We start from the raw sequence: 27,555 nt of genomic DNA, 5'->3' as shown, positions 1-27,555 counted from the left end.
ACCTCATCTACCCCTCAAAAAAAAAAAAGTAATATAGGTATTACTTTCCACATTTTACAGATGAGGAAACTAAGGCTTAGAAAATCAGGGTTGCATAACAATTAAGAAGCAGAGTTAGATTGGAATCCAGATTGGATTTACTGCCAAGCTCATGTTCCTGCCACTGTTTCAAGGCCACCACTCAGCCTACACCGACCTCTGTTTTCCAGAGGCTGTCAGGGAGACTGAATCTCCAAGCTAGAAATCCTGCCAACAACAACAAAGAAGTCACCTATTTTTTTTTTTTTTTCAGTAAGAAAGCCCTACTAAGCGATAACCCAACTCTTTAAACTATCCACAGACCTCCTCTCCCTGAATCCATTGCCATCAAGTTGGTTTCGACTCATAGTGACCCTATAAGACAGAGTAGAACTGCCCCATAGTGTTACCAAGGAGTGTCTGGTGGATTCAAACTGCTGACATTTTTTTTGTTAGCAGCTGTAGCTCTTAACTACTATGCCACCAGGATTTTCCTCTCCCTGGATAGTCCAACTTTATCAAAAAGGTTGCTTAGGCCTAGTGAGGGAAAGACACCCATATTCACCTAAACAGAGGCAAGAAGCAAAGATAGGGGCTTCAGGGCTTCACGCAAGACCTCTATCTGTGCTTAGGCTTCTCCTCTGCCTCGTTCACCCTGGAGAGTGCTTTCCTTTACAGACTAACAAGCCAAGTGGAAAGAGGCTGAATGAACCAGAGACCAGATCCAAACCTGTTGTAGTCAAGTCAATTCCACCTCACTGAGACCCTATAAGACAGAGTACAACTGCCCCCATAGAGTTTCCAAGGAGTGGCAGGTAGATTCGAACTGCCAACCTTTTGGTTAGCAACCAATCTCTTAACCACTGCCCCACCAGGGCTCCCAGGATGCCCATAATTTATTTTCAGTTGTGCCAATGTCTTGCTTTGGGACTCTCAGTGTTCACTTTATTCCTCTGAGCATGGGCTTCGCCAGGCATGCAATCTGATTGTTAGTAGCCTGTTTCTATGCAAATAGCCTGCAAAGAAATTCTACTGTGAGAGGTGTTTCTGCAGTGGTGCATTGTTGTTATATGCAGGGCCCTTTTTAAATGCCTTTGGGAGAGTCACAAGGAAATAACTGAGCTAGTTGATGGTTCTTTCCTCTTCCTTTTTAGGTGCTGCTCCGATTTGCTCGATAAAGCATGTTGTGTAATCACATGGACAGGTGCTCTGTACCCTCCTCCTACAACCCCCATGCTTTTAAAATGCAAACAAGCAGGGCAACAACCCCAGTGTTGAAATGTTCCAGTTAGAAACCTGTTTGGATAACCCAGCAGTGCTATTTGCCCTTCTGGAATAGGGCAAAACAGTGCATGGTAGTGGGAATTCAAGCAGGCCCACAGAGCGCTGAGGCAGAGAGGAGAGGGCAGAGGCAATAAGGGACCGGAGACACTCTTGGTGAAACCACCCTTCAACAGCTAGAGGGAAGACTGTTAAATCATGAAACTAATCGCCATCCTCTTCCTCTGCTCCAGGCTGCTCCCAAGTTTGACCCAGGAACCCTTCTCAACGGACATTGACTGTAACAACGAGGAAGTTTTCAAGGCTGTGGATGCTGCACTGAAGAAATATAACGGTCAAAACCAAAGCGGCAACCAGTTTGTATTGTACCGTATAACCCAGGTCATCAAGACGGTGAGTGAGCTGTGTTTGACCTTGAGGTCATTTGGGATTTGTGTTGTCCCACCAAGTCCAGGTCTTTTGCTTTCCCCCAGTTGCCTACCCCCAAGACCTGATAAGCAAAGGCAGACGCTTACACCTTGGAAAAAGCCAAACTCTCTGGTCTAGGAAGGCAGCGTATGACTAGTCCTGGGACCACTAACACTGGCTACCCAGATGATCAGAGAGGAAGTTTGCTCAGGTGAAATGAAACAAATGTAAACGGAATTAAAAGGACTAAGCAGAATGGAAGATCCAGGAACTCAGGTGGGCTGTAGCAAGAGTATCCACTGCCTGGGTAAGAAATAAATAAAGTCCTCCACACCTCAGGGGGGGAGGGGGTTCCTAAGAATCTAAGAGAAGACGTAAGTGAGAATAACATGGTTGAATGCATCCAGTTAACAGCAGTGTTTAGTTGGTTTTTAATATTTTTTAGCACTGCAATGATGCCGTTGCAATGATCCCAGCAGGATGCATGATACAAAGAAACACAAAGCTTCCCAGGATTTGTTTCAATGAATTTCACTGTAAAGTGTTATGTGTCTGGAATAGTAAAGCCATTGGTTACTTCAGTGGGGGAAAAAAATTCCAACCATTTCACATAAAGAGGCTAAAGAAAAAAGCCACAGTGGATATTTTTAATTTTTTTTTTTTTCTGAAGGTAAAGTTGTGCCATTGTGTTTCACAATCTGACATACTCACATGGGGAGTGCCAAGTTCCGAAGCTCTAGATACGACTAAAATGACCCTCTAGCCTTCCCGGGATGCTCACATGACAGTTTGTTGGTTTTGTCTCCATTTGCTGATAATTTGTGGCAAATGTGGTTTTTTGTTCTCAAACATCCATAAAACCACTTCTTTATTCTTACTTCCCCCTGTGGGCACAGCCTATACCATACCACTTACTGCTTTATAAGACACGAATGAACTTTATAAGACTTTATAAGCTTTATAAGACCTGGAAGGAATTCTAAAGATTCTCTTGTTTGACTCCATTATCTGGGCCCTCCCTTCTCTTATCTGCAAAATGAGGGGCTGGACAACATCACCTCTCAGGTCCCTTGCTGCTGGGACATGCTAGGACCTTATACCTGAAAGCTCACCTGAATCAGCACAATAAAAAAAATAAAAAGAGTTTTTTTTTTTTTAGCACTTGAAAACTCTCATTTATTACCTTATGACCTGGGGCGGGGGGGGGGAAGCAAATGCATTTATTAAAATTCCTTAACCCCATCATCCAGAGATAACTGTTCACTTTCTTTTTTTTTTTCAGAAATGAATAAAGACCTCTTTTTTTTGCCTAATCATAAAAGATAACCCCCCCCCCTGCAAAATAGACTCACTGCCGTCAAGTCAATTCCCACTCATAGCATCCCTACAGGACAGAGTAGAACTGCCCCCATAGAGTTTCCAAGGAGTGCCTGGTAGATTGGAACTGCTGACCTTTTGGTTAGCAGCCATAGCACTTAACCACTACGCCACCAGGGTTTCCAAAAGTAAGATATGTTTGAATAATAAATAAAGTTAAAATAAGAGGGGAAAAAAGTAACATGTTTGTTAAAAAGCAGTCAGACAATGCAGGAAGGTTTATTTAAAGAAGAAAGTAAAAGCCTACTGTAATCCTACCACTAAGAGACAAACTCCTAATAGCTTGCTGCATACATACCCTTTCAGACCTTTGTAGACATATGTGTATATGGAAGGCCTGCTAACCAAAAGTTTGGCAGTTTGAATCCACCAAGCGCTTCTTGGAAACCCTATGGGGTAGTTCTACTCTGTCCCATGGAGTCGCTATGAGTCGGGAGCAACTTCAAGGCAACAGCTTTTTTTTATCTATGAATATATAAATTGGCTTTTAAAAAAGTGAGCTAATACTGTGGTTACTGCTTTGTAAACTTTAAAAAACATATTTGCCAATATATTGTGAATATTTTTTCCCAAGTAAATATTTATAACTTTCAGTACCCTTCACCTGACATCACTGAATCAAATCAAGATCAAATATTCATAACAACACCAGATCCCACTCCGATTACATGCTGTTGGGTTGGTGGGATGAACAAAGATATGTTTGGTTGCGTTTTTTTTTCAGGAAAGCTCTGGCACATTTTATTCCTTCAAGTACGAAATCAAGGAGGGTGATTGTCCTGTTCAAAGTGGCAAAACCTGGCAAGACTGTGACTACAAAGAAGCTTCGGAAGCTGTAAGTTCATTCGGGGATGGTTGCCACACCTCCAGTGTTTTCTGAGCTTGCCAGGCTTGTGTACTTGTGCAGGGGATGATTAAATTATGGTTCTAAGCCCGCTTATGGGGAATCCACATAAACACTCAGATTGTAGAAAAGTCAAATGCTTGATGTCTATGTTCTCGCATAGACAGAAAGGGACGGGAGGCCGGCCACCAGTTAAACATGGAGAAAGAAGCTCTCCCATGAGAAAACCAAAAACCAAACCACTTACTGTCCAGTTGATTCTGAGTAGAACTGCTCCATAGGGTTTTCAAGTCTGCGACCTTTCAGAAGCAGATCACCAAGCCTGTCTTCTAAGGCGTCTCTGAGTGGACTTGAACCTGTAACCTTTCAGTTAGTAGTTGAGTGCTTGACCATTTGCACCACCCAGGGACTCCACTCCCGTGAGAAACGGGCTCTGATGACCAAGCAGGACATATGGACCCCACCCCGGAGAGATGAGAGATTGACACTTATGCTGAGCTCAAAGGCTGGAAAGGGGAAAGGGTGGGTGCTCCAACTTGCACAGGCCTTAGTGCAGATCCTAGAGCCCTGGTGGCGCAGTGGTTAAGAGCTGGGCTGCTAGCCAAAAGGTAGGCAGTTTGAATCTATCAGCAGTTCCTTGGAAACCGTATGGAGCAATTCTGCTCTGTCCTATCGAGTCGCTATGAGTCAGAATCGACTGGATGGCAACAAGTTTTTTTTGTTAGGTAGACTTCGTGCTCTGGTGGAGCAGTGGCTAAAGTGCTCGGCCGCTAACCGGTAGGTCGTGGTTCTAATTCACCAGCAGCTCTGCGGGAGAAGGATGTGGCAGTCTGCTCCCGGAAAGATTACAGCCTTGGAAACCCTATGGGGCAGTTCTATCCTGTCCTATGGGATCTCTGTGAGTTGGAATCAACTCGTTGGCAACAGGTTAGGTAGACTTCTCCGCCCAAAAGATTAAGATAAGTACTCACTCTGTCTCTTCTTTCTTTTTAGGCCACAGGGGAATGCACAGCGACAGTGAAGAGGAAAGATACAAAATTCATCGTTGCTACCCAGACCTGCCAGATTACTCCAGGTAGCTGATACCTGCGGTGGCAGCGCTGCCACGGGGGAGAATCCACCATTTCTGTTTTTGGTTTAACGTTTTTGGTGTGCCAGGGACAACCTAGGCCAGGCCTGCGCCCCCTGCTGGAGGGCGGCAGTAGCGAGACAGCTGCAGCGTCTGGGTGAGGGGGACCGGGAGAGGGCGCTGGAGGAGCACGCAGAGTCTTGAGGTTGGGGCCAGGCTCACGCCGGTCATCCCCTCAGCACTATTTTCCGACGCTCTTCTTCCTGTGAGGCGCTGTGTTAGGTACCTCGCACAAAGACAAGAAGACAAGACCCGCCCTCAATGCTGGGCAGCACCCTACAGCGAGAAAATCACAGGCTTTGAGGTCAGGCCTCTCAAATTCCTTCAGCTTTCCTTTTCCTCCTCTGTAGAAGGTGGATAACGGTAATTCCCGCTTCACAGGATTTTTGTGAGACTGAAACAGGGCGATACGCCAGAAGGTGCAATGCCTAAACCCATTGTGGCTGAGTGGATTCCAACTCATAGCCACCCTATAAGACATGTGCAATATCTAAACCCAAAAAAAACCCAAACCTAGCAACCATAATATTGTATTAATCATAAAAACCAGACTAGCTAACATGGATTGGGGGCTTACATTCCAGGCACAGTTTTAAGCACTTTACACGTGTTAACTTACTTAATCCTCACAACAACTCTATGAAGTAGGTGTAACTATCAGCCCATTTTACAGGCGAGGAAGCTGAGGCCCAGAGCAGTTAAGTAATTTGCCCAGGATTCCATAGCTAGTAAGTAGCTGGAAGAGTGGACTCTCAATAAACGAAATTCCTTAAGGATATAATTACGGAGCAATGGATCAACAAATACAACCACTGTTAGCTCCTCCCTCATGTGGCAGAAGTGCCAGGTACAGAGGAAGGGGCAGAGCTGGGGGTATCAATTGAACAAGCCTTCCTGCAATTGGCCCCCTGAAAGGTAGTGTTTTAGTGCATGAGGCCTGTAGAATAGCATCTTCAGGCTTCACAACTGAACATCACCCTCGTGGCAGGTCTATGGTCTTTGTCATCCATAAGCAACCCAGAATATCTCCTTTGCCTTGGGGTTCCATTCCTGCAAGAAGTCACATTCAGTGTAAAACACTCCAAAATAGAAAAGAAATCACAAGGAATTGAAATCTCTATTTGAATTTTAGAAAAACCTCCAGAATTGTTGCTGTATATTGGAAAATGATTCTGTCATCCCCCCCCAAAAAATGGGATTTAATATCTTTCTCTACTCCTCTCACCCTCAAAGCCTTCTACGCAGCAAAGGTGCCTCCGTCTCTTCTCTTACCCCTGTTCATCTTCTAATAAAAGCTTCTAGATAAAAAATAATTATCTTTCCAGTACAATTGCCCTCCAGATTTTTAACATCGCTTGTTACCCTGATTCCACATGACTTTCTACAAAAAGGAAAGGGAACAAAGCTATACATATTTACCCAGTAATTTTTTTCTTGACATACATTTGCAGTCAGCACATGGCTGTGGGCCTGCTGGGTGTAGAAGCCTAGGACTCGTAGGCGGGGATTCATGTATAGCACTCATGCTTCAGCCACTTTTCCCTTTCTGTATTGTAGCATTTGCCTCCATTGGCCGCCATGTTGGGGGCTATTCGTTATCCACATCGCTTGGTAATTTAGTACAAACTTCTGCTTCATAGCTTAATTGTCATTAAAAACCCTTCACTGGCTCCCCGTTCTTAGAGCAGACCATTCTTCATTCACTTCAGAGGGTCTGTGAATACCCTGAAACTGTATGGAAAATGTTCTGAGCATATACATTGTCTTAGTAACCTAGTGCTGCTGTAGCAGAAATACCACAAGTGGGTGGCTTTAACAAACGGAAATTTATTTTCTCACAATTTAGGGGCTATGAGTCCAAATTCAGGGCTCCAAGTCTAGGGAAAGTTCTCTCTCTGTCAGCCCTGGGGAAAGTCCCTTGTTCCTTGGCTCTTTGGTGATCTTCATGTGGCATGGAATCTCTCTCCCTCCACCTTCACTTTTTAGCTGCTTGCTTAATCTGCTCTTTTATACCTCAAAAGAGATCGATTTAAAACACATCCTACACTAATACTAGAAACCCTAGTGGCGTAGTGGTTAAGTGCTACAGCTACTAACCAAAAGGAAACAGTTCGACTCCACCAGGCACTCGTTGGAAACCCTGTGGGGCAGTTCTACTCTGTCATATAGGGTCTCTATGAGTCGGAATCAACTCGATGGCAATGGGTATGGTTTTACGGGGTCCACTAATACTGCCCCATTAACATAACAAAGAAAACTCATTCCCAAATGTGATTATAACCACAGGCATAGTAGAATTTACAATACATATTTTGGGGGGACACGGTTCAATTCATAACATGCATTTGGCTGTGGAGGGGCCCATAGCTTTTATCAGATTCGCCAGAGAGTCCATGGCACTTGGAATATAGTTAGCAACCCCTGGCCTAGAGGGAGGTTCAGGCTCAAAAGTAGAATCAGGCCTCAGATTACACCCCTGTGCCTCACACTTCTTGGGCTGGTAACATGTGGCTCACATGTAGACACGCATCCCACGGGGAGTCTTCCATTCCTTCTCCCCACAGCTTCCCACTTTTTTTTGCCTGGTTCACCCCCGTTCATTCTTCTTAGCTCAGCCATCTTCCTCTCAGGAAAAGGTTCCCTCATCTCACTCTCTGCCCCTGCCTTTGCAGCTATTACCGAGTTATCTTGAAGTGACCTCTCTACAGGTCTGCCCCTCTGCTTGTCTGGAATCCCCTTCATGCCGTCACTAACATGTTAGTGTATCCACGCAGCCTAGCTCAGCACCTGGCATATTGTTGATGTAAACGGATGCAAAATGTACTCAACCCTAAGCCAGGCTTCAAGGGGCTTTACTGAACACTAAAAAATAAATAATATCTGTAATGTTTTATTTTTTTCCTGAGTGGATAAATTCATGTATTACTTGTATAATTTGAAATAACTTTATAAATTAAAATAACAAGGTATATATTGTGTGTATAAGATATGCCTAAGAGAATAATTGGAGTTTCTGGGTGGTGCAAATGTTTAAGCACTTGACTACTAGCCTAAAGGTTGGTGGTTCAAACCCACCTAGGGGCATCTCTGAAGACAGGCCTGGCGATCTGCTCCCAAAAGGTCACAACCTTGAAAACCCTATGGAGCAGTTCTACTCTGCACACGTACAGTCCCCATGAGTCGGAGTTGACTTGATGGCAACTAACAAAAATGAATGAGTGATTTTTTTTCCCTCTGACTAAAAACCCTCTGATGGAGTCCCTGGGTGGTGTCAATGGTGAAGAGCTCAGCTACTACCCAAAAGGTTAGCAGTTCAAACCCACCCAGAGGCACCTGAGAAGAAAGGCCTGGCGATCTGCTTCCAAAAGATCACAGCCTTGAAAACCTCGTGCAGCACAGTTCTACTCTGCACACACAGGGTCGCCGCAAACCAAAATCAACTCGAGGGCAGTGGTTTCCTGTTTTGTTTTGTTTTTTAAATCCTCTAACTGAAAAACAGCCTTACATTCTCTTTTTTCCTAATTGTACCCTATGGTTTATTGGCAAGTTTGTTTATTAGGGCCTTCTAAAGTATCTTATTTGTTAAGGGCAATGTATCTGACTGCTGGAAAATAAAGCCTGGCTTTAACCTTTAAGGAAGCCCTGGTGGCGTAGTGGTTAAGAGCTACAGCTGCTAACCAAAAGGTTGGCAGTTCAAATCCACCAGGCGCTTCTTGGAAACTCTATGGGGCGGTTCTACTCTGTCCTTTAGGGTCACTGTGAGTCAGAAACCCTCGACAGCAGAGAGTTTGGGTTTTTTTTTTTTTTTTTTTTAGTTTTAGCCTTTAACTCGGCCTTTTGGCCCACTCTTTGTTAAGCCGAGGGCCCTGTAGTGATGAAAGAGTACACCTGCCTTGGATGTGATCACCCTATATCGACAGACAGCCCTGACCTGGAGCCTGTTCTGAGACACGCCATTGAGTACTTTAACAACAACACTGAGCACCCCTACCTCTTTGCTCTTCAGGAAGTGAAGAAGGCCCATAGACAGGTTTGTTCCTTAATCTTTCATAGACAGGTTTGTTCCTTAATCTTTCATGTACACAGTATTGTTAGAATTTGCTAAATCTTTATGTTTAAGGCCTCATTAACTAAAATACACCATTTGCCAAAGGAAAACGTGTTGTTACACTACTGGTAATGAGGAGGAGCCCTGGTGGTGCAGTGGCTAAGCACTCGGCTGTTAACCAGAAGGTCGCCAGTCCGAATCCACCAGCTGCTCCTCAGAAACCCTATGGGGCAGTTCTACTCTGTCCTATAGGGTGGCTATGAGTCAGAATTGACTCAATGGAAATGGGTTTTGTTGGGTAGTGAGGAACTCTTCCATGTTTTTATATCGCTGGCACAGGAGACAAAGGGTTTTCTTTTTAATCCAAGTGATTAGGATACTGAAATATGTAAAGGGAAAAAGGTGGCTAATCAAACCACTTGCTTTGAGTTGTGTTCTGAATGAATGCGCAGTAAGCATTACGTATATTTTTCTGCAGACAATAAAGTGGAAACGTCATTCTGGCCTTATGATTTTAAGAAAACCATATCCTCACCTAGCTATCATGAGTTAAACAATATCTCTGAAATGTTAAATCGTGTCTAAAAAGTTTGGCCAGGCTTTCTCAGTATCCTCTAATCTATAGTTTCTATATCATCAAACAAGGAGTCTCTGGGTGGTGTAAATGGTTAAGTGCTCAACTACTAGCCGAGTAGTAGGTTAGTGGTTTCAGCCTATCCAGAGATGCCTCAGAAGGCAGGCCTGGCAACCTGCTTTGAAAGGTCACAGCCTTGAAAACCCCATGGAGTGCAGTTCCAGTCTGCACACACGGGGTTGCCATGAGAATATCATCAGACAAAAATGTAAATGCCTGTAAATCTGGTCTTTTCATTGCTCCATTCACCAAGTCCTCATGGACATTACCTGGGTCCCTTGTATTTCAGCCTCTAATTTCGAGTGATTCACTTTGGTTAGTAACATTCTCTGCATTTAATAGACCTTCCAACTTGCCTTCATTCGAGATGCCTGTTCTACTCAATTATGTCCATGTATCACTATCTGGGTGCGCCCAGCCTGGTATAAAGCAGAAGAAATCTCACTACCAGGCAGTCTGGAATTCCAAGGACACACCAACTCCAAGTTTTCTTAATCTATCCAGGAGAGTAGTATTAATATCTCATAAAACTCAATGGAACATATTCTCTCTAGGAAAAATTGCTAGGTCTCACTTAAGGAAATACAGTAATTCCATCTATGTATTTCTTTTCATTTTCAGATGTGTAGGGGGATGTGTATGTGTGGTGTGTGTCGAGGGCTGTGAGATTCTCAAAATGCTCAATATGTATTTGGTAATGACTTTTGCCTAGTAATAATATTAATAGTTCGTATTTACTGAGCATTTATTATATGCAGTCAGTGTTCTAAGCTCCTCATAACATAACATTTATATCTCACTGTGCTATAATGTTTAAAGTGCTTTTTAAATACACAATCCAAAAAATTGTTTCAGGTGGTGGCTGGATGGAACTATGGAATTACCTACTCAATTGTGCAAACTAATTGTTCCAAGGAGAATTTTCTATTCTTAACTCCTGACTGCAAGTCCCTTTTGAATGGTGTAAGTATGCAAAAATCTAATTTTAAAGTTCCTAGCATTTTGCTTATGGCATTTACAGGCATGAGTGGTGCAAACGGTTTGCGACTGACTCCTGACCTAAAGGCTGGCAGTTCAAACCCACTCAGCAGCACCACAGAAGAAAGGCCTGATGGTCTGTTCCCATAAAGATTACAGCCAAGAAAACCCTATTCTTCTGTGTTGAAAACTTGCTATGCCTTTCTATTAATCGAGTTTTATGTTTTATATTTCTAACCGTCTATAATTTTCTTTATATATACCCAGCACATTTATCGCGAAAGGTATTCCTAGTTTTTTGTTTTGTTTTGTTGTTTTGGTTATTGCTATTAGGAATTAAATCTTTTTGTTTTATTGTTTTTAATACTACTATTAAAATAAAAACGAAACCCATTACCATTGAGTCAATTGTGACTCTTAGTGATCCTACAAGACGGAGTAGAACTGCCCCGTGGGGTTTCCAAGGAGTGGCTGGTGAATTTGAATTGCCAACCTTTTGGTTAGCAGCCAAACACTTAACCATTGTACCATCAAGGCTCCATTAAATAAAAATCTATCATTTTTTATTAAAACAACAACAACAACAAACCCATTGCCATTGAGTCAATTCCAACTCATAGCGACCCTACAGGACAGAGTAGAACTGGCCCACAGGGTTTCCAAGGAGTGGCTGGTGGATTTGAACTGCCAACCTTTTGGTTAGCGGCTGAATGCTTGACCACTGCACCACCAGGGCTCCCACACTTTTTTTATACTTACCTTATATCCAGCAACAATAGTGAACTCACTGATCAACTCTTACGGTTTTCTATTGATTCTCTTTATTTTCCTAGGTATATAATAATATCTCGTGAAAATAAAACACTTATCTATTATTTTCCAAGGTTTGCTTTTTCATCGTATGACTCATTTAATTGACTCAAATTTCCATAGATATTTTTTGAAATAACACTGGTCTCGAGCATTCATGTTTTCTTCCTAATTTTGTTGGGGAGCTGCTAGAATTTTATTCTATGTAATATTTGCTATGGGCTCCAGATAGGCATTCTTTGTTACATTAAGGAAGCATTTTTGCATTCTTGTTCTAAGGAGTTCGGTTATTTTGTTTTGTTTTAATAAGGAATGGGTGCAGAATTTGGCAAATGCTTTAAAACATAGATTGAAATATCATATGTTTATTTGATTAGCATGTTGTTTTGACAGCTTTCCTAATTGTAATCTTTAGAGTCCCAAGATTAAGCCCCATTTGTTAAGTATTGATTATTCTTTAAAAGTGCATTTAGATTCAATTCCTAGTTTATTTATAAATTCTACATCTACATTTATAAGTGAAAGTGGTCTACAGTTTTCTGGACGCTACCTTCTCCGATTTTCGTACCAGATTATAATTTTATAGAATGAGTTGGTAGCTTGTCACTACTTTCTATATTCAGAAACAATTTATATAGCAAGGAAATGGTATATTTCTTTAATTTTACGGATCATTTACCTATAAAACTGCTTAGGCTGATTGGAGGTAGAAGTGGAGTGGAAGTGGAGAGTAATGATAACATTCTCTTTTTCTTCTTTGGTCATCATTCCATCCAAGATTTTTGTTGTTGTTCTTAAGTCAGTGTCGGTCAATTATAATTTTCCGGAAAAGTATCCATTTCTTTGAGATTTTAAACTAGCATACACTTGTTCAAAATATTCTGTTATATTTTTACACTTCTCTGTGTCCTCGGTTGTATTAGCTTTTTCTTGAATTTAATTTTTTTTTCCTTGTCCCAAAAATGATCATTTGGATTTATTTCCTAATGCGAGTGCTTTCTATTTTCTAATCTTTAGTTTAGCTTTTGTCTTGACTGTTTCCTCCTTCTTGTTTTCTGTAAGGCTGTTTATTACTCTTTACTTTCTAACTTATTGAGATAAACACTGAGGTGTTTTTGTTTGTTTTGTGTTTGCTCTCTTTTTAAAATATGAAAGCCTGTCATACCATGAAGTAACGCTGAATGCTGCTCTGGCGATATTTTGTGAAATTCTCATTTTTGTTGTTTTTGTTTTTCATTTTTTCCTTTACCCAAGGAAGACCCCAACTAATTAGGGAGGTGTGCTTATATTTCCAAGGAGTCCTGGTGGCACAGATGGTTAAGCACTTGGCTGCTAACCGAAACGTCAGCAGTTTGAACCCGCCAGCCACTGTCCGGGAGAGAGCTGTGGCAGTCTGCTTCCACAAAGATCACAGCCTTGGAAACCTCCTGCGGCAGTTCTACTCTGTCCTATAGGGTCATCCTGGAAATCCTATGCGGCAGTTCTACTCTGTCTTATAGGGTTGCTATGGGTTGAAATCAACTCAAAGGCAATGGTTTGATGCTATTAAAAAAACTATTTAAATATATCTTTTTTATTATATTATTAAAGTCTCCCCTGGCCTTATTTATTTTTTATCCATTTGGCTTGTCTTAGATTTATAGTTGTGTATAAAGTTTTCCCACCACAATTATTTCCACCCATTTCTAGTCATAGATCTTATTTTTATGTCTTTTGATTCCATGCCTTAGCAACTGTACTTTAAAAACATAAAGTTATAATTTTTACCACTTTTGTGATTTTTTTGTTACCTTGAATTTTACTTTATCCAACATCAGTGGCACTCTAGTTTCTTTTTTTTGTTCATATACACTTGATATAGCTTTGCTGATCTTTTATTTTTAGGCTTTCTTTGTATTTTTATTAGAAGATTAGAAGTTATGTTTCCTGAAGCTGCAATAAGGCCATTGTGGTTTTAGTTTAGTTCTGAAAGCCTTTGCCTTTCTACAAAGCAATTTTACCCCTTTACTTACATATTAATTATTTCTGTTCTAGGTATTCTTGTCATTTCATTTCATTCTTTTGGGGTGTTAGTGTGTGTGTTCCTCTTCTTGTTACTAATGTTATTACCTAATGGTTTCTCCTTCTCTCTATTGCAGTTAGACTACGTTTTGTTTCATTTTATTTTCTATGCAATGATTTGGCAATCATTTTAATTTTATTTTTAATTTTACTAGCTGTTTACTTTAAAGCTTCTCAAAAGCATTTTAAGATTATGCACTTCCATACTTTCCAAAAACTAGGATTCCGGTGAATGTAGAGGCATTGCGTACATGGATCCTCAGCTAAGAATCACTTCTTTCACACAGAACTGTGACCTTCACCCAGGTATGGGGTAGCACACACTGGTGCTCCAATAGTGGCATGTTGGTCCCAGACAACTGGCTGGGTTTTTTCAGATGAACTGTGTTTTGCCTCCCATAGTCTATGTAACCTACAGAGCTTGCAGAGAACATGTCCACCGAGGCTGCTCTGCAAGTGACCAGAAGGGAATATGGTAACAGAGGGAAAATGTACTTCCTCTGGGCAAAGTTGGCCTCTAGTACAATGCCAGCTGGTCCTCCTTGTGTACAAGGTGGTATAAGCTAGAGAGAACTGTACCTTGTTTTGAACCATTCAGAATAAAATCCTTTCAATTAAAGATGTCTTTTCTGCATGTGATAATGGGGAGGAAGGAAGATAGTGTGAGCTTATGGCCAAGTCAATATTTCCTATTTGGCTTGTAGCAAAAAAAAAAAAGTTGACTTATCTCAGACTTGAAAGACAGTTTTTGTGTACATTGCAAAATGAGAAGCATTCTTGATGTTGGCTGGGCCATAGGACCATAGGACTTTTTATGTTCCCATTAGAGTCAGTCCTTTAAGTTAAACATGGCTTTTTATACAGTTTCCACCCAAAATGCAAAAACTCAGAAGTGTTGCATGACTGAGTCACTGGTTTCCCTAAATACACCGGGCTCTGAGGAGGGGAGGAGAGTGGAAGCAGGAAGGTGCAGGACAGACAGACAACCTTGTTCCACTCGCTACTGGTCCTACTGGTTGCCACTTACCCTCTAAAAACATGGAAGTGGTGGTATGTGCCAGAGAGAGGCTAGGCTAGGCTATTCTTCCAGTGCACACACTGACTTCAAATCTGATTCTTTCAGAAGCGGAATTTGTACCACCACCTACCAAGATTTGTGCTGGCTGTCCCAAGGAGATAGCCGTTGACAGCCCAGAGCTGGAGGAGGCTTTAAATCATTCCATCGCAAAGCTTAATGCAGAGAGTAACGAAACTTTCTATTTCAAGATTGACAGTGTGAAAAACGCAACAGTACAGGTCTGTAAATTACATTACACAATAGTGATACCACAGTCTATGACCAATCACTGACTGATGTTGCCACTGATCTTGGCTCTGGATTGGAAGACAGCAAACTTGGTGAATGGGATTGGGTAGATTTGAATTCCAAGTCCCTACCTCACTGCATGCTTGACATGTGATCTTAGACAAGTCACTTAAAACATTCTCTCAATTTTCTATCTGTAGAGGATCAAATAAAATAAGATGCAAAAAATAATTGTTCAGACTCTAAAATGCTATGTAAATACTATTATGCGACTATTACATAATTAATAAAATCCAGGGTTAGGAAAAAGAACAAACCAAACCAATTGCCATCAAGTCAATTCTGACTCATAGCGACTCTATAGAACAGAGTAGAACTGCCCCATACAGTTTCCAAGGAATGCCTGGTGGATTCGAACTGCCGACCTTTTGGTTAGCAGCCTTAGCTCTTAACCACTACGCCACTAGGGTTTCCAGGGTTAGGAAAAGCAGGCTTATTCTATGCCTTTCTAGATGTATCTCTTATTATAATATCACCTAGCGCCTTGGGCTCACCCACACCAGTTAGTCTATCATTGCCCAGACTCTCCCCACATTACCTTATTCTCATGTCATTTCTTCCACTATTTCCTCTACCTGGGTCCCCTTCCCAGGTAGAGTGATATCATAATAATGAATGTTCTTGCAAGTTCAGGGTCCCTAAGACCACCCTAAGCCTTAATAATTTGCTAGAAGTTCAGAATAACTGAAAGCTATTATACTCACGGTTACAGTTTATTACAGCAAAAGGATACAGATTAAATTCACAGGCACACAGGTCCAGCAGAGTTCCGCTCATGGAGCTTCAAGTTGTCCTCTCCCAGTAGAGTTGAGGATAGCACTAAATTCTCCCAGCAATGTTGTGTGGCAATGTGCATGGAGTATTGCCAACCAGGGAAGCTCTCCTAAGACCTAGTATCCAGAGTTTTTATTAGGGCTTGGTCACATTGACATGGTTGACCACCTGTGTGATTGGGTGTCCCAAAGCTTCTGCCATAAATCAGTACTATTACTATTCGTGTGGTTCAAAGCCTCCAGGTAAACAAAGACGCAGCTATCAGTCAGTACATTCCAAGCACTTAAGAGGTTACCTGCCAGCACCCAAGGGCAAAGGCCAGACCTCTCTTTGGGCAAGGTTAATTCTTTACCACACAGTACTTTCTACGGATTCATCTCTCTTCCCGTGCCATGTCATTAGAGGGTTAAGTATTGCCCCGGTTAGGGAGTCAGAGGACCTAGTTCTATTGCAGCAGCCACTGACTTCTGGGTGACCCCAGGAAGTGAGCCAGGCTCACTCACCTTTGTGATCCCATCCACAAAATGAGTGGCCAAAGTCCCATTAACCCATTGGCATCAAGTCTGACTCCTAGTGACCCTATAGGACAGAGTTGAACTGTCCCATAGGTTTCCAAGGCTGTACTCTTTACAGAAGGAGACTGCCACATCTTTCTCCCATGGAGCGGCTGGTGGGTTCAAACTGCTGACCTTTAGGTTAGCTGCAGAGTGCTTAAACACTGTGCCACCAGGGCTTCTTGTGGCTGGAGTAGAAGACCCCAAATCCCACCAGGCACTCTTTGGAAACTCCACAGGGCAGTTCTACTCTGTCCTATAGGGTCGCTACGAGTCAGAATCGACTTGACAGCAACAGGTTTGGTTTTGTTGTGTGTGTGTGTGACTCCTTTTTCCTAACACACATTTTTCTGTCTTTTCAACAACACAGAGATAGGGAAGAAGTCTGGTTTCCTTTATGGGCTAACACCATTATCCTCTAACTTCCGTTTTTCAATAATAGCCATCCCTACAGGCCAATAAATATAGATATCATGCATTCTTTTTAATAAATAGCTGCATGACACCCCCCCCCACACACGTACAAATGTAAATCCTAGAACTAAGTATTGAATAATTTGGTTGAGAAACTGAGCCATAATGGTTAATGAAAAATAAAAATGTATCATGATTACAACTGTTGCTAGAGATTAAAATTGTTTCTTAATATATAAAAAAAAAAAAATTAAGAGAAGCAAGCTAGAAAACCCAAATGATTTTCCTAATCACATTATTTACTCCATATAATTTCTACCATGATATGAAACCAATATTTCTCTGACTGAAGATTTGGCAGGACAAAGGATGCTTAAAGAAAATGCTTATTATGTTTTTCTTTCTACTTGACTTAGAATCCATTACAGCTTGAGCCCTTAAATTACTAGGGAATTTCGCAGCTGTTGAACAAGAAAACTCAGGAAAAAATTAAAATTATAGCCTGCTTTTCTTTTCTTCTTCTTAATATTTTCACATTTAGGAAACAAAATGGGGACTAACAACAGCCGAATAATTTAAACATGAATACAACCTGAAAGTTTTGTTGTCAAACATTTATGCTTTTCACATGTAACTTTCATGTGGTCATTGTATAATTAAAATGTCAAGATTCCTCCTTAAAAACTCTTAGAGTAAAAATATAGCATTCATTACACACATATGTATTAAACACCTACTTTGCGCTAATTAATTTTCCAGGTGGTGGCTGGAAGGAAATTTTCTTTTACTTTCATAGCCAGAGAAACCACTTGTTCCAAGGAAAGTAATGAAGAATTGATCAGTAGTTGTGAAACCAAGGAAGCTGGAGTGAGTAGTCATGAGACTGTCTACTTATTCCCTGGGAAAATTATCTGATTTTTAAATAGTCATTTGTTGAAGTATCTCACGAATAACACTGTTTTCTCTTTCGGCTTCCATTTTCATGGATAGAAAGTTCTAGAATGCAATGCTGACGTTCACGTGGTACCTTGGGAGGAAAAAATTTACCCTACTGTCAACTGCCAACCGCTGGCAATGGTATGATTTCCATTACAGTCTGCTGTGGGGGGCCGGGGAGGGGGGTGGTTTTGCTCATTCTTGAAAAGCCATATTTCGAGGGTTGAAAATGAACCTTTTGTGAAATGAATTGGGGGCAACTATCTTTTAAAATGGGAGGAAATCTCATATTTCTGCACTGACTTCTCTTTTACATGGCTAAAATAGTGCAACAGTCCTCTTAATCTTCATCACACACTACCATGTCCCATCGAGGCTTTCGTAGGCTCTCGATTCTGTGACATGTGGCCCCTGCTAACGTGCCTTCTGCTCGCATCCCAGGAGCTTGTGAGAGATGCAGAATCTCTGACCCCACACCACACTGATCAGTTGCCGCGGAGTCTACTCTAACTCATGACAACCCCATGTGTGCCAGAGTAGAATGGTGCTCCATAGGATTTTCAGTGGCTGATTTTTTTTTTTTTTGATTTTTTAGAAGCAGAGCACCAGGCCTTTCTTCCAAAGTACCCCTGGGTGGACTTGAACCTCCAGCTTTTCAGTTAGCAAAGGAGTGCATTAAAAGTTTACACCACGCAGGGAATCCTACACCACATCTACCAAATCAGAATTTATGAATTAGAATCTGCATTTTCACAAGATCCCCGGGGGGATTTGTATGCACTTTAATGTTTGAGAAGCATTAGCTTGCATGATGATTTTTAAATTCTTAAAAGAACCTTGGGAGGTAAGTAATCCTCTCCCCTTTGTCAAGGTTGAGAAAACATGAGAGGCTAAAAATTGGACTCCGAGATCCAGGAGTGAACAATAATATTGTCAGATCCTCCTGTGCTACAGCTGCTAACCAAAAGGTCTTCAGTTCAAATTCCCCGGGCTCTCCTTGGAAACCCTGTGGGGCAGTTCTAGTCTGTTCTGTAGGGTCGCTATGAGTCGGAATCAACTTGACGGCAACTGGTTTGGTTTTTGGATTTAGTTCTCTGTACCAGGCACTCTACTAAGGACTCAACACACATTTTCCATTAGTTCTCATTATAACTTTTTGAGATGAGTCTTGTTAATATTTATAATTTACACATGACGAAAGTGAAGCTCAAGTAAGTTGCCCAGGGTCATGCAGCCAATATAAGTAACGGCACCTGATGCAAATCTAGGTCAAATCCGAGCCCATCTTCTTTACCACAATGCTGACAGCTGGTGGAGTCTGGCTTGCTTGACTCCAGACGAAACCCACTGCAGTTCAGTCGATTTCAACTCACAGCGACCCTACAGGACAGAGTAGAGCTGCCCATAGGGTTTCCAAGGAGCGCCTGGTGGATTCAAACTGTTGACGTTTTGGTAAGCAACCAGGCTCTTAAGAACTGTGACACCAGGGCTCCTGTTTGACTCCAAAGCCCATGCATTTTCCACCAATGACCACTGCTTAAAGCATCATGTTCTTGTGGGTAGTAAAAATATAGGTAGAAATAATCCGCAATTCCATATCCTCTAATGCATATTGCCTCTTCTCCCTTTTTTCTCATCTAAGGTTTTTGCCATGTGTAGGTACATATATAGTCTAACACAAGCATTACACAAAGGCTGCATTTCCAGCTTGTGAACATGTTCTATTGTATTTAAGCCCAATCAAGTGATCATGGATACAGACTCCCTGTATATTCAGTTTGTGAAGCTTCTTAGAGCCTTTTAGGATAAAAGAAGTAATTATGTTAATAGAAAGTGTCAGTTAATAAATGGTGTGCAACCAACTTATAAAATCATAGGCCGTTAAAACTTAGAAGGTACCCTAGAGATTTCGTGGTTCAACCACCTGTTTTTTCCAGATAAAGAAAAAAACTTTCTGGGTTATTTTAGAGTCTTATTAAGAGCAATAATCAATGTCTGCAAATATTTTTTTTTAGTAATTTTTATTGTGCTTAAAGTGAAAGTTTACAAATCTGCCTGCAAATTTTTAAAAATTAATCAAAAGAGGAAAGAATATTATTCATTTTCATCCTTTCTGGGATATTAATATAATATTAAAATCTGGCAAGGACCTGCCCCATTACAAACCAAGATAGCATTGCCAGGTCTCAGCCCCTTCCCTCTTCATTGATTGTGTGGTTTTCGCTATAATGCATTCATCTTAATATTTCCTGTTAGGACTCATTGAGGAAAAGGCCTCCAGGTTTTTCACCCTTCCGATCAGTACTATGGAAACCGGTGGGAACAGGAGAAGTAACAACTGTAAGTCCACCCCACACTTCCATGGCACCTGTACAAGATGAAGAGCAGGATCCAGGAAAAGAGCAACATATTCGTGGGCATGGTTGGGGCCTTGAAAAGCAAATAAAACGTGGCGTCCATGGCCATAAACATAAGCATGACCAAGGCCATGGGCATCAAAGGGGACATGGCCTTGGCCTTGGACACCAACAGCCGCATGGCCTTGGTCATGGACATCAAAAACGACTTGGCCTAGCCCATGGACATAAACATGGACATGACCATGGAAAACATAAAAATAAAGGCAAAAACAATGGAAAGCACAATGGTTGGAGAGAAGAGCATTTGGTAAGCTCTCCTGAAGGGAGTACTACACCTTTTATACAGGCACAAGAGAAGACAGAAAGGCCAACACCCATCCCTTCCCTAGCCCAGCCAGATGTAGTAGTTACCTTTTCTGACTTTTGGGACTCAGATCTCATTGCAACTGTGACACCTAATACAGTACCACCTCCCACAGAGAATGATGATGACTGGATCCCTGACATCCAAATAGAACCAAATAGCCTTTCGTTTAACGTGATACCTGATTTTCCAGAAACAACCTCCCCCAAGTGTCCCGGACGCCCCTGGAAGCCAGTTAATGGAATGAATCCAACCGTGAAAGTGAAAGAATTTCATGATTTTGATCTCTCTGATGCTCTTTCTTAACTTATCCTTAGCCCTTTATCATCCCTTTTCCCCATTGTCCAAACACAGATATCCTGATATAATGCACCAAAGCCCATGAAACTTCACAACAGCCCAGAGAGAAGTGGTGAGACTCCCAGTTGGCAAGCTGTCAATCTCTATTAAAAAATCTCTATAGACTCCATAAAATGGTGTGCACAATTCGAAATCCATTCTGAATCCTCCTCACCAGTTTTCTTAGCTAGCACAGAAAAGGGATAAATAATTTGCCTTATGGCCTACTCCTGTGTGCTTTTCCCATGATATCTGTACCTTCAAACTGACATCATCCATTTTCACAGAAAGGCTCTTTACATTCCAAATAAACAGTGGCACCTGGTCCCTGAACACATGTGAACATAAGGGGAGTCAAGAGCCTGAATGCTGAGTTTCTTAATGGGGGAAAAATAATAAAAATCTTCAGAGGTCAAGGAGGGATAATAAGAAAGAGAGAAAAGGGAACGAAAGGGGGGAAGTAAATTAACTTTCTGTTTCCAAAATGGGTTAGTGTTTTCAAAGCGTTGCTCCCATTTGACAAAGCTATTCTGATATTTCCTTTTCTGGTGTTTCTGGATGTTTCTCAAGTCAGTAAATTCTGTTTACTCATTAACTATTCTTTGCAACAGGGCTTTCAAATAGGAACTTTCAGTTTGTTTATTTGCTGCCAAGGCCAGATTGAGTAATCCTTAGATATCAGAAACTCTGAAATCAGTGATAAAGATGGAAAGCAGAGGAAGTAATATTGGAGGTGTGTTTGCTAAGGAAGCCTTTTTTGTAATGGACAATATAATATCATGGGATGGGACACAAACCTTGTTCGGGAATTTTGTAAGAAAATTCCTCTGTAGCCTCGCTTTTTAATTGAATCGCCTTTTTGCTACCACACTGAAGACCATTGACTTTTGTGAAAGGGAATAATATGGTTGCCTTTCATTGTGTCCTGGAGCAGGGGAGGCATACAATTTATAACCCTTGCTGTACCTGTGCTAGTGAAACAAGATATGGCTTTAAACAGCTGCATTTGCCTTTGGATGTGTGTGTCACTGCTACTTCGATTTATTTGATGCATTTAAGCCTCTGAGTTTTTATTTCATTTCAAATATTATCTGTACTTTTAAATAAAGAAGCAGTAATGGCAGGAGAAGGTCTCACCTTGCCAACTGGTTGTTTCACTATCTTTATTGAACGACAATATCAGAATTAACGGAGTTTTACTGTACTTACAGAGGCAACTAAGGCCCTGCGAGTACAAGGGCCGACCCCCCAAGGCAGGGGCAGAGTCAACACCTGAGAGTGAGGTCTCTTGACCCGTGGGCAGAAGCGTCACGCCTGGCACCACAGCCCTGACAGTCCCTGTCAGCATCCCCGAGTAGGAGGACAAGAAGATGGGATAAGGAATTTAAATAGAGAAGAATGCCATCTTATCATTCTGTTCCTGGGTGAAATAAAGTTCCGTTTTGATGTTCTCACTCCTGGTTAATTCACAGTGGTCTCCTCCTTTCAGCCATGTCCATCCTGCAGCAAATTCAAGCAATGCAAAGAGCCAGTGGCCTGGCTCTGTCCTTCCCTCTCCAGCCAAGGCAGGAATCCCTTAGAGGGGCTTTCCTACCACCAATATCTCATCACAGGCATTAAATCAAGACTTACCTGTTGCCGTTGAGTTGATTTCGACTCATGGCGACCCCATGTGTTGCAGAGTAGAACTGCTCCATAGGGTTTTCTTGGCTGTAATCTTTACAGAAGCAGATCACCAGGACTTTCTCCCACAGCCCCACTGGGAGGGTTCGAACCACCAACCGTTCCGTTAGCAGAAGATCAAACAAACAGCTTGTACCACCCAAACCGAAACCAAACCCATTGCCATTGAGTTAATTCCAATTCATAGCGACCCTGTAAGACAGAGTAGAACTGCCCCATAGGGTTTCCAAGGAGCACCTGGTGGATTCCAACTGCTGACCTTTTGGTTAGCAGCCAAATTCTTGACCACCGTGCCCCCAGTGCTCCTGTGCCGCCCAGGGACCTTCTAAATCAAGGGTTAAAAAAAAACCAAAAACTATCGCATTGAGTCGGGTCCAACTCATAGCAACTTTATAGGACAGAGTAGAACTTCCCCTTAGGGAAGCTGACTGCCACATCTTTTTCCCGCTGGTGGGTTCAAACGGCTGACCTTCCAGTTAGCAGCTGAGTGCCTAACCACTGTACCACCGGGGCTCTTTTAAATCAAGGGTTAGTGGACCATATCTCTACCAGCAACTTAAGCAGTCTATCTATGCCTTCTCTTCTTCCCTTTTTGTCATCATTCTCAGCCCAAAGCTATCAGCAATTTGGCTTATGATTGCTTTTTATAATCCAAATAGATTATAAAAAAAAACAAGAAAAAAACCTGCTTTGTGCATATGATGTCTACCAACTTCTCATTAACAGGAAATATCTAACTTGAAAGAGTTTAAAGAAAATTAGAAATGGTTATTTCTGATCTGGGTACAAGGAAAAAAATAGAAAACCAATAGTATCAAAAATGATAGAGGTTTCAACATTTCTGTAATAAAAACATTTTTTGAATGTCTATAACAGCCATTTACTATGCTAGAGAATTAATTTTTGGTGTGTATCTGAATCTTCACACCACTCAGAGGCCGCTGAGATCATCTTTCTTGTGCAATGAAGAAATAGTGAGTCACGGTGCCCTACCCAGGGTCACACAGTTAATAAGTGACTGAACTGGCATTCAGACTCAGTCCTTTCCAACTCCACTAGACCAGGTCATCTTGAGGCCTTTATTATATTGTCGTTAGAAAAAAACACACCAAGGTAAGTTCTGATTCTGAGCTCATCATTATCTCAATCTAATAGCCCTTATAAGGTATCTAATTATGGCCGGTGCTGTTCTGACTAGTGTTTTCGGTCAACTATAACTGAGTCGAGCAGCAGGCTTTGACTCTTTAATATGCTTAGCACTAAGTCCTGAGGAGAAGAGGAATAAATTTAAAAAGACATACGTCCTTTCCCTTAAAGAGTTTACAACCACCTCGAGAAGTTGTCATGGATTGAATTGTGTCCCCCAAAATATCTGTCAACTTGCCTAGGCCATGATTCCCAGTATTGTGTGATTGTCCACCATTTTGGCATCGGACGTGATTTCCCTGTGTGTTGTACATTCTATTTCTACGATGTTAATGAGGTGGGATTAGAGGCAATTATCTTAATCAGGCAGGAATCAATCTACAGGATTAGGTTATGTCATAAGCCAATCTCTTCTGAAATATAAAAAAGTGAGCAGAGAGACAGGAGGACCTCGTACCACCAAGGAAGCAGTATTAGGAGCAGAGCAAGTCCTTTGGACCCAGGGTCCCTGTGCCTGAGAAGCTCATAGACCAGGGGAAGGTTGATAACAAGGGCCTTCCTTCAGAGTCAACAGAGAGAGAGAGCTTCCCCTGGAGCAGGCGCCCTGAAATCGGACTTCTAGCCTCCTAGGCTGTGAGAGAATAAACTTCTGTTTGTTAACGCCATCCACTTGTGGTGTTTCTGTTATAGCAGCACTAGATGACTAAGACAGAAGTCAAGACTAAAAGCATAAGGAATAGAGACCTAATCCAAGCCATGAACATTTGTGGAGCAGTAAGCAGACCTTGCCAATGGGACAGGAAGACTTTGAAGAGGTGGAGGGACCAGCACAGAAAGGCAGAATGAAGCCAGGTTCAGAGTTTAGATTGAAGCAAACAGTAGGAAGACATCCTGGGGGTGCAATCAGTGAACACACTCAGCTGCTAACTGAAAGTTTGGCAGTTTGAATCCACCCAGAAGAAAGGCCTGGCAATCAACTTCTGAAAACTTTGTCATTGAAAACGCTGTGGAGCACAGTTCTACTCTGACACACACACAGGGTCGCCATGAGTTGAAGACGACTTGATGGCAGCTAGCTTAGGCAGTAGGGTGCCACTTAAAGTTCTTAGGCAGAGGCATGATAAAAGAAGTGTGTGCCCAGTCAAACCTCAGATAACTGCAGCCTCTCAAGAGATCCTGCACTCGAACCACTCTGCTCAGCCACCCCTGAATTTCTGACCACAGAAACTACGAGATAATAAATGTTCACAGAAGAAGTGTTTGAGACAGATTATTCTGCAGAGTCTGGGCAGCGCTGATTAGAGTGAGAGGTGACAGGAAACTCGGCCATGTTGGTCCCATTACAACAGAAGCATAACCATCGAGAAGTGGTATATGGAGCCAACAGTTCTCACTGTAGTCAACAGCATGAAGCATTTCCACCACAGGCCTTGGTCAGATAATACAGTCATGGGCTTCCTGTGACTCAGCACCTACTTCTCCGGCTATTTAAATATCTGCACCCTCCTCACAGCTCCTGAGCCAAAGGCACACCCAGTGTTTATGCCATTGGCTCTGGCAGCCCACAGCTTCATTCATTTGTACTGCTTTTTAGTGCAGGAATTTCCCATTGTCTTTTTTTTTTTTTAAGTCCAACCTACATTCCTCACTTTGTCTTGGCCTAGCTCCTCACGGAGGATGCCCTCACTGGCTTTTTATCCCACCCTCCACTTTCTGCTTGTAAGCCTGGCTCCAGAAGTCTCTGCTCACAGTAGGACCCACTCTTGCTGGCCTCCTACCAGTCTCTGCTGCATCCTGGCTGCACCTGCTTTGCTGGTGCTGTGTGGCCTTACATTGTGCGAGAGGCCAGACCTTCCCCAGGCTCCTACAAAAAGACTTGAGAGGGCTCACCAAATATGTTAACTACCCACTCTTCCAGAAGTCCCAGTGTTTGTCCTTACACAGTTATCCCTTGGCACCTGAGGGAGATTGGTTCTGCCCAATGCCAAAATCCAAAGATGCTCAAGTTCCTTATATAAAATGGCATAGTATTTGCATATGACCCATGAAGATCCTCCCATATACTTTAAATCAGATTCCTTATAATATCTAATACAATGTAAATGCATGTAAATAGTTGTTACACTGTATTGTTTAGGGAATAATGACAAGACACTAGGTGAACAGTACTCAAAGAATGAGTGTTGGAGAGAAACTGAGGATCCGTGAAATGGCAGAAGGCTACAGCAGGGGATGTGGTGGGAGGCTACAGCAGGGGATGCCTACACATTCCTTCATTCAAAAGGATTTAGTCTAGTGCTCGGGAGTGGCAAATTCAAGTTTTGCTTTTGGAAACTCTCCCCGACCCCCAAATATTTTCAATCCATGGCTGGTTGAATCTACGGATGTGGAACCCACAGATAGAGGGCCAACTGTAGGAAGTTAGATGATCAGAAAGAAAAATACTATCTCAACACCTTGTAAAAATACCTTTGTTAAATTATTTAATGTTCTACCTCCAGTGTTTACTTTATAAGAATCCCCATTTGGACACCTTTCTGTCTTTTTCAAAATTGTAATTGGATGTAGAGATAGAAAGATAGATAGCTGCTGTTGAGTTGACTCCAACTCATGATGACCTTATGTACAACAGAATGAAATTGTCTGGTCCTGTATCATTCTCACAATCACCACCATGTTTAAGTCCCTCATTGCAACTCCTGTGCCAATCCATCTCACCAAGGGTCTCCCTTGCCCTCACTGGCCCTCTACTTCATCAAACATCATGTCCTCCTCCAGTGATTGATCCCTCCTGGTGACATGTCCAAAGCAAGCAAGTCGGACAACGTTCTGTTGTGATCCATAGAGCATTCATTGGCTAATTTTCAGAAGTAGATCACCAGACCTTTCTTCCTAGTCTGTCTTAGTCTGGAATCTCCACTGAAACCTGTTCACCATGGATGTCCCTACTGGTATTTGAAATACCAGTGGCATAGCTTCCAGCATCACAGCAACTCAAAAGCCCCCACACTACAACAAACTAGGTGGCGGGAATTGGAAGTATTGCTATTAGAGGAAATATAATGAGATGGTTAAGAACCAGGGTTCTATAGTTAGACTGCCTGAGTCCAAAAGCTGACAATTTATTTAATTTCTCAAAGCCCCAATTTATTCATCCAAAATACAAGTTAATAATATACGCACTACGTAGGTGTGGTGTGAGAGTTAAAATAGATAATCCCTATAATTGTCATAATGCTTAGCACACAGTAAGCACTCAGTAAAGGTTAGCTATTGCTACATTGGGGAGTACTTGGGTGGTGCAAATGGCTAAGTGGCTGAACTACTAATTGAAAGGTTGGCAGTTCAATCCTACCCTGAAGCACTGGGAATTAAGGCCTGATGATTGGCTTCTGAAAGGTCACAGCCTTGAAAACCCTATAGAGCAGTTCTACTCTGCTGCATACATGGGGTTACCATGAGTCCTAATTGACTTGAGGGCAACTAACAACCACAAAATTGTTATTATTAGGCCCCTTGGTGGTACCGTGGTTAAGTGATTGGCTGCTATCTGAAAGGGTGGCAGTTCAAACTCACCAGCCTCTCCTCGGGAGAAGATGTGGCGGTCTGCTTCAGTAAAGATTATAGCCTTGGAAACCCTATGGGGCAGTTCTGCTCTATCAAATAGGGTCACTATGAGTCGAATGAAATGGAGCACATAAACATCGATATCCTAGGCATTAGTGAGCTGAAATGGACTAGTGTTGGCCATTTTGAATTGGACAATCATATAGTTTACTACACTGGGAATGACAACTTGGAGTGGAATGGTGTTGCATTCATCGTCCAAAAGAACATTTCAAGATCTATCCTGAAGTACGACGCTGTCAGTGACAGGATAATACCCATACACCTACAAGGAAGACCAGTTAATGCGACTATTATTCAAATTTATGCACCAACCACTAAGGCCAAAGATGAAGAAATTAAAGATTTACCAACTTCTGTGATCTGGAATTGATTGAACATGCACTCAGGAGGCATTGATAATT

The 27,555-nt window shown here is 42.0% G+C and overlaps 1 protein-coding gene across 2 annotated transcripts; it reads left to right on the top strand.

Moving 5' to 3' along the window:
• The first annotated feature begins 1,128 nt into the window (after nucleotides 1-1,128).
• Nucleotides 1,129-24,939, top strand: KNG1 (kininogen 1). Of its 2 annotated transcripts, XM_064276289.1 has the most exons (11): nucleotides 1,129-1,692; nucleotides 3,809-3,919; nucleotides 4,922-5,003; nucleotides 8,915-9,087; nucleotides 10,595-10,702; nucleotides 13,810-13,894; nucleotides 14,712-14,884; nucleotides 17,456-17,563; nucleotides 17,687-17,773; nucleotides 19,889-19,972; nucleotides 21,907-24,939. In XM_064276289.1, exons 1-11 carry the CDS (start codon nucleotides 1,498-1,500, stop codon nucleotides 21,985-21,987), a joined length of 1,287 nt encoding a protein of 428 aa, XP_064132359.1. In that variant the 5' UTR covers nucleotides 1,129-1,497; the 3' UTR covers nucleotides 21,988-24,939. The 2 variants fall into 2 exon arrangements, with proteins under 2 accessions (XP_064132359.1, XP_003412956.2); XM_003412908.3 differs by having other exon boundaries at nucleotides 19,889-21,921.
• The last annotated feature ends 2,616 nt before the right edge of the window (nucleotides 24,940-27,555 follow it).

Source organism: Loxodonta africana, chromosome 1 (genome assembly GCF_030014295.1).
Source record: "Loxodonta africana isolate mLoxAfr1 chromosome 1, mLoxAfr1.hap2, whole genome shotgun sequence".
Taxonomy (NCBI): Eukaryota; Metazoa; Chordata; class Mammalia; order Proboscidea; family Elephantidae; genus Loxodonta; species Loxodonta africana.
Note: the sequence above shows the minus strand (reverse complement) of the source record. Positions and strands in the feature narration are given on the sequence as shown.

Coding starts and splice junctions, on each gene's coding strand:
- KNG1 (XM_003412908.3), top strand. CDS start 1,498: ATGAAACTAATCGCCATCCTCTTCCTCTGCTCCAGGCTGCTCCCAAGT. Junction 5,004..8,914: donor GACCTGCCAGATTACTCCAG/GTAGCTGATACC, acceptor CTCTTTGTTAAG/CCGAGGGCCCTGTAGTGATG. Junction 17,774..19,888: donor ACTGCCAACCGCTGGCAATG/GTATGATTTCCA, acceptor ATTTCCTGTTAG/GACTCATTGAGGAAAAGGCC.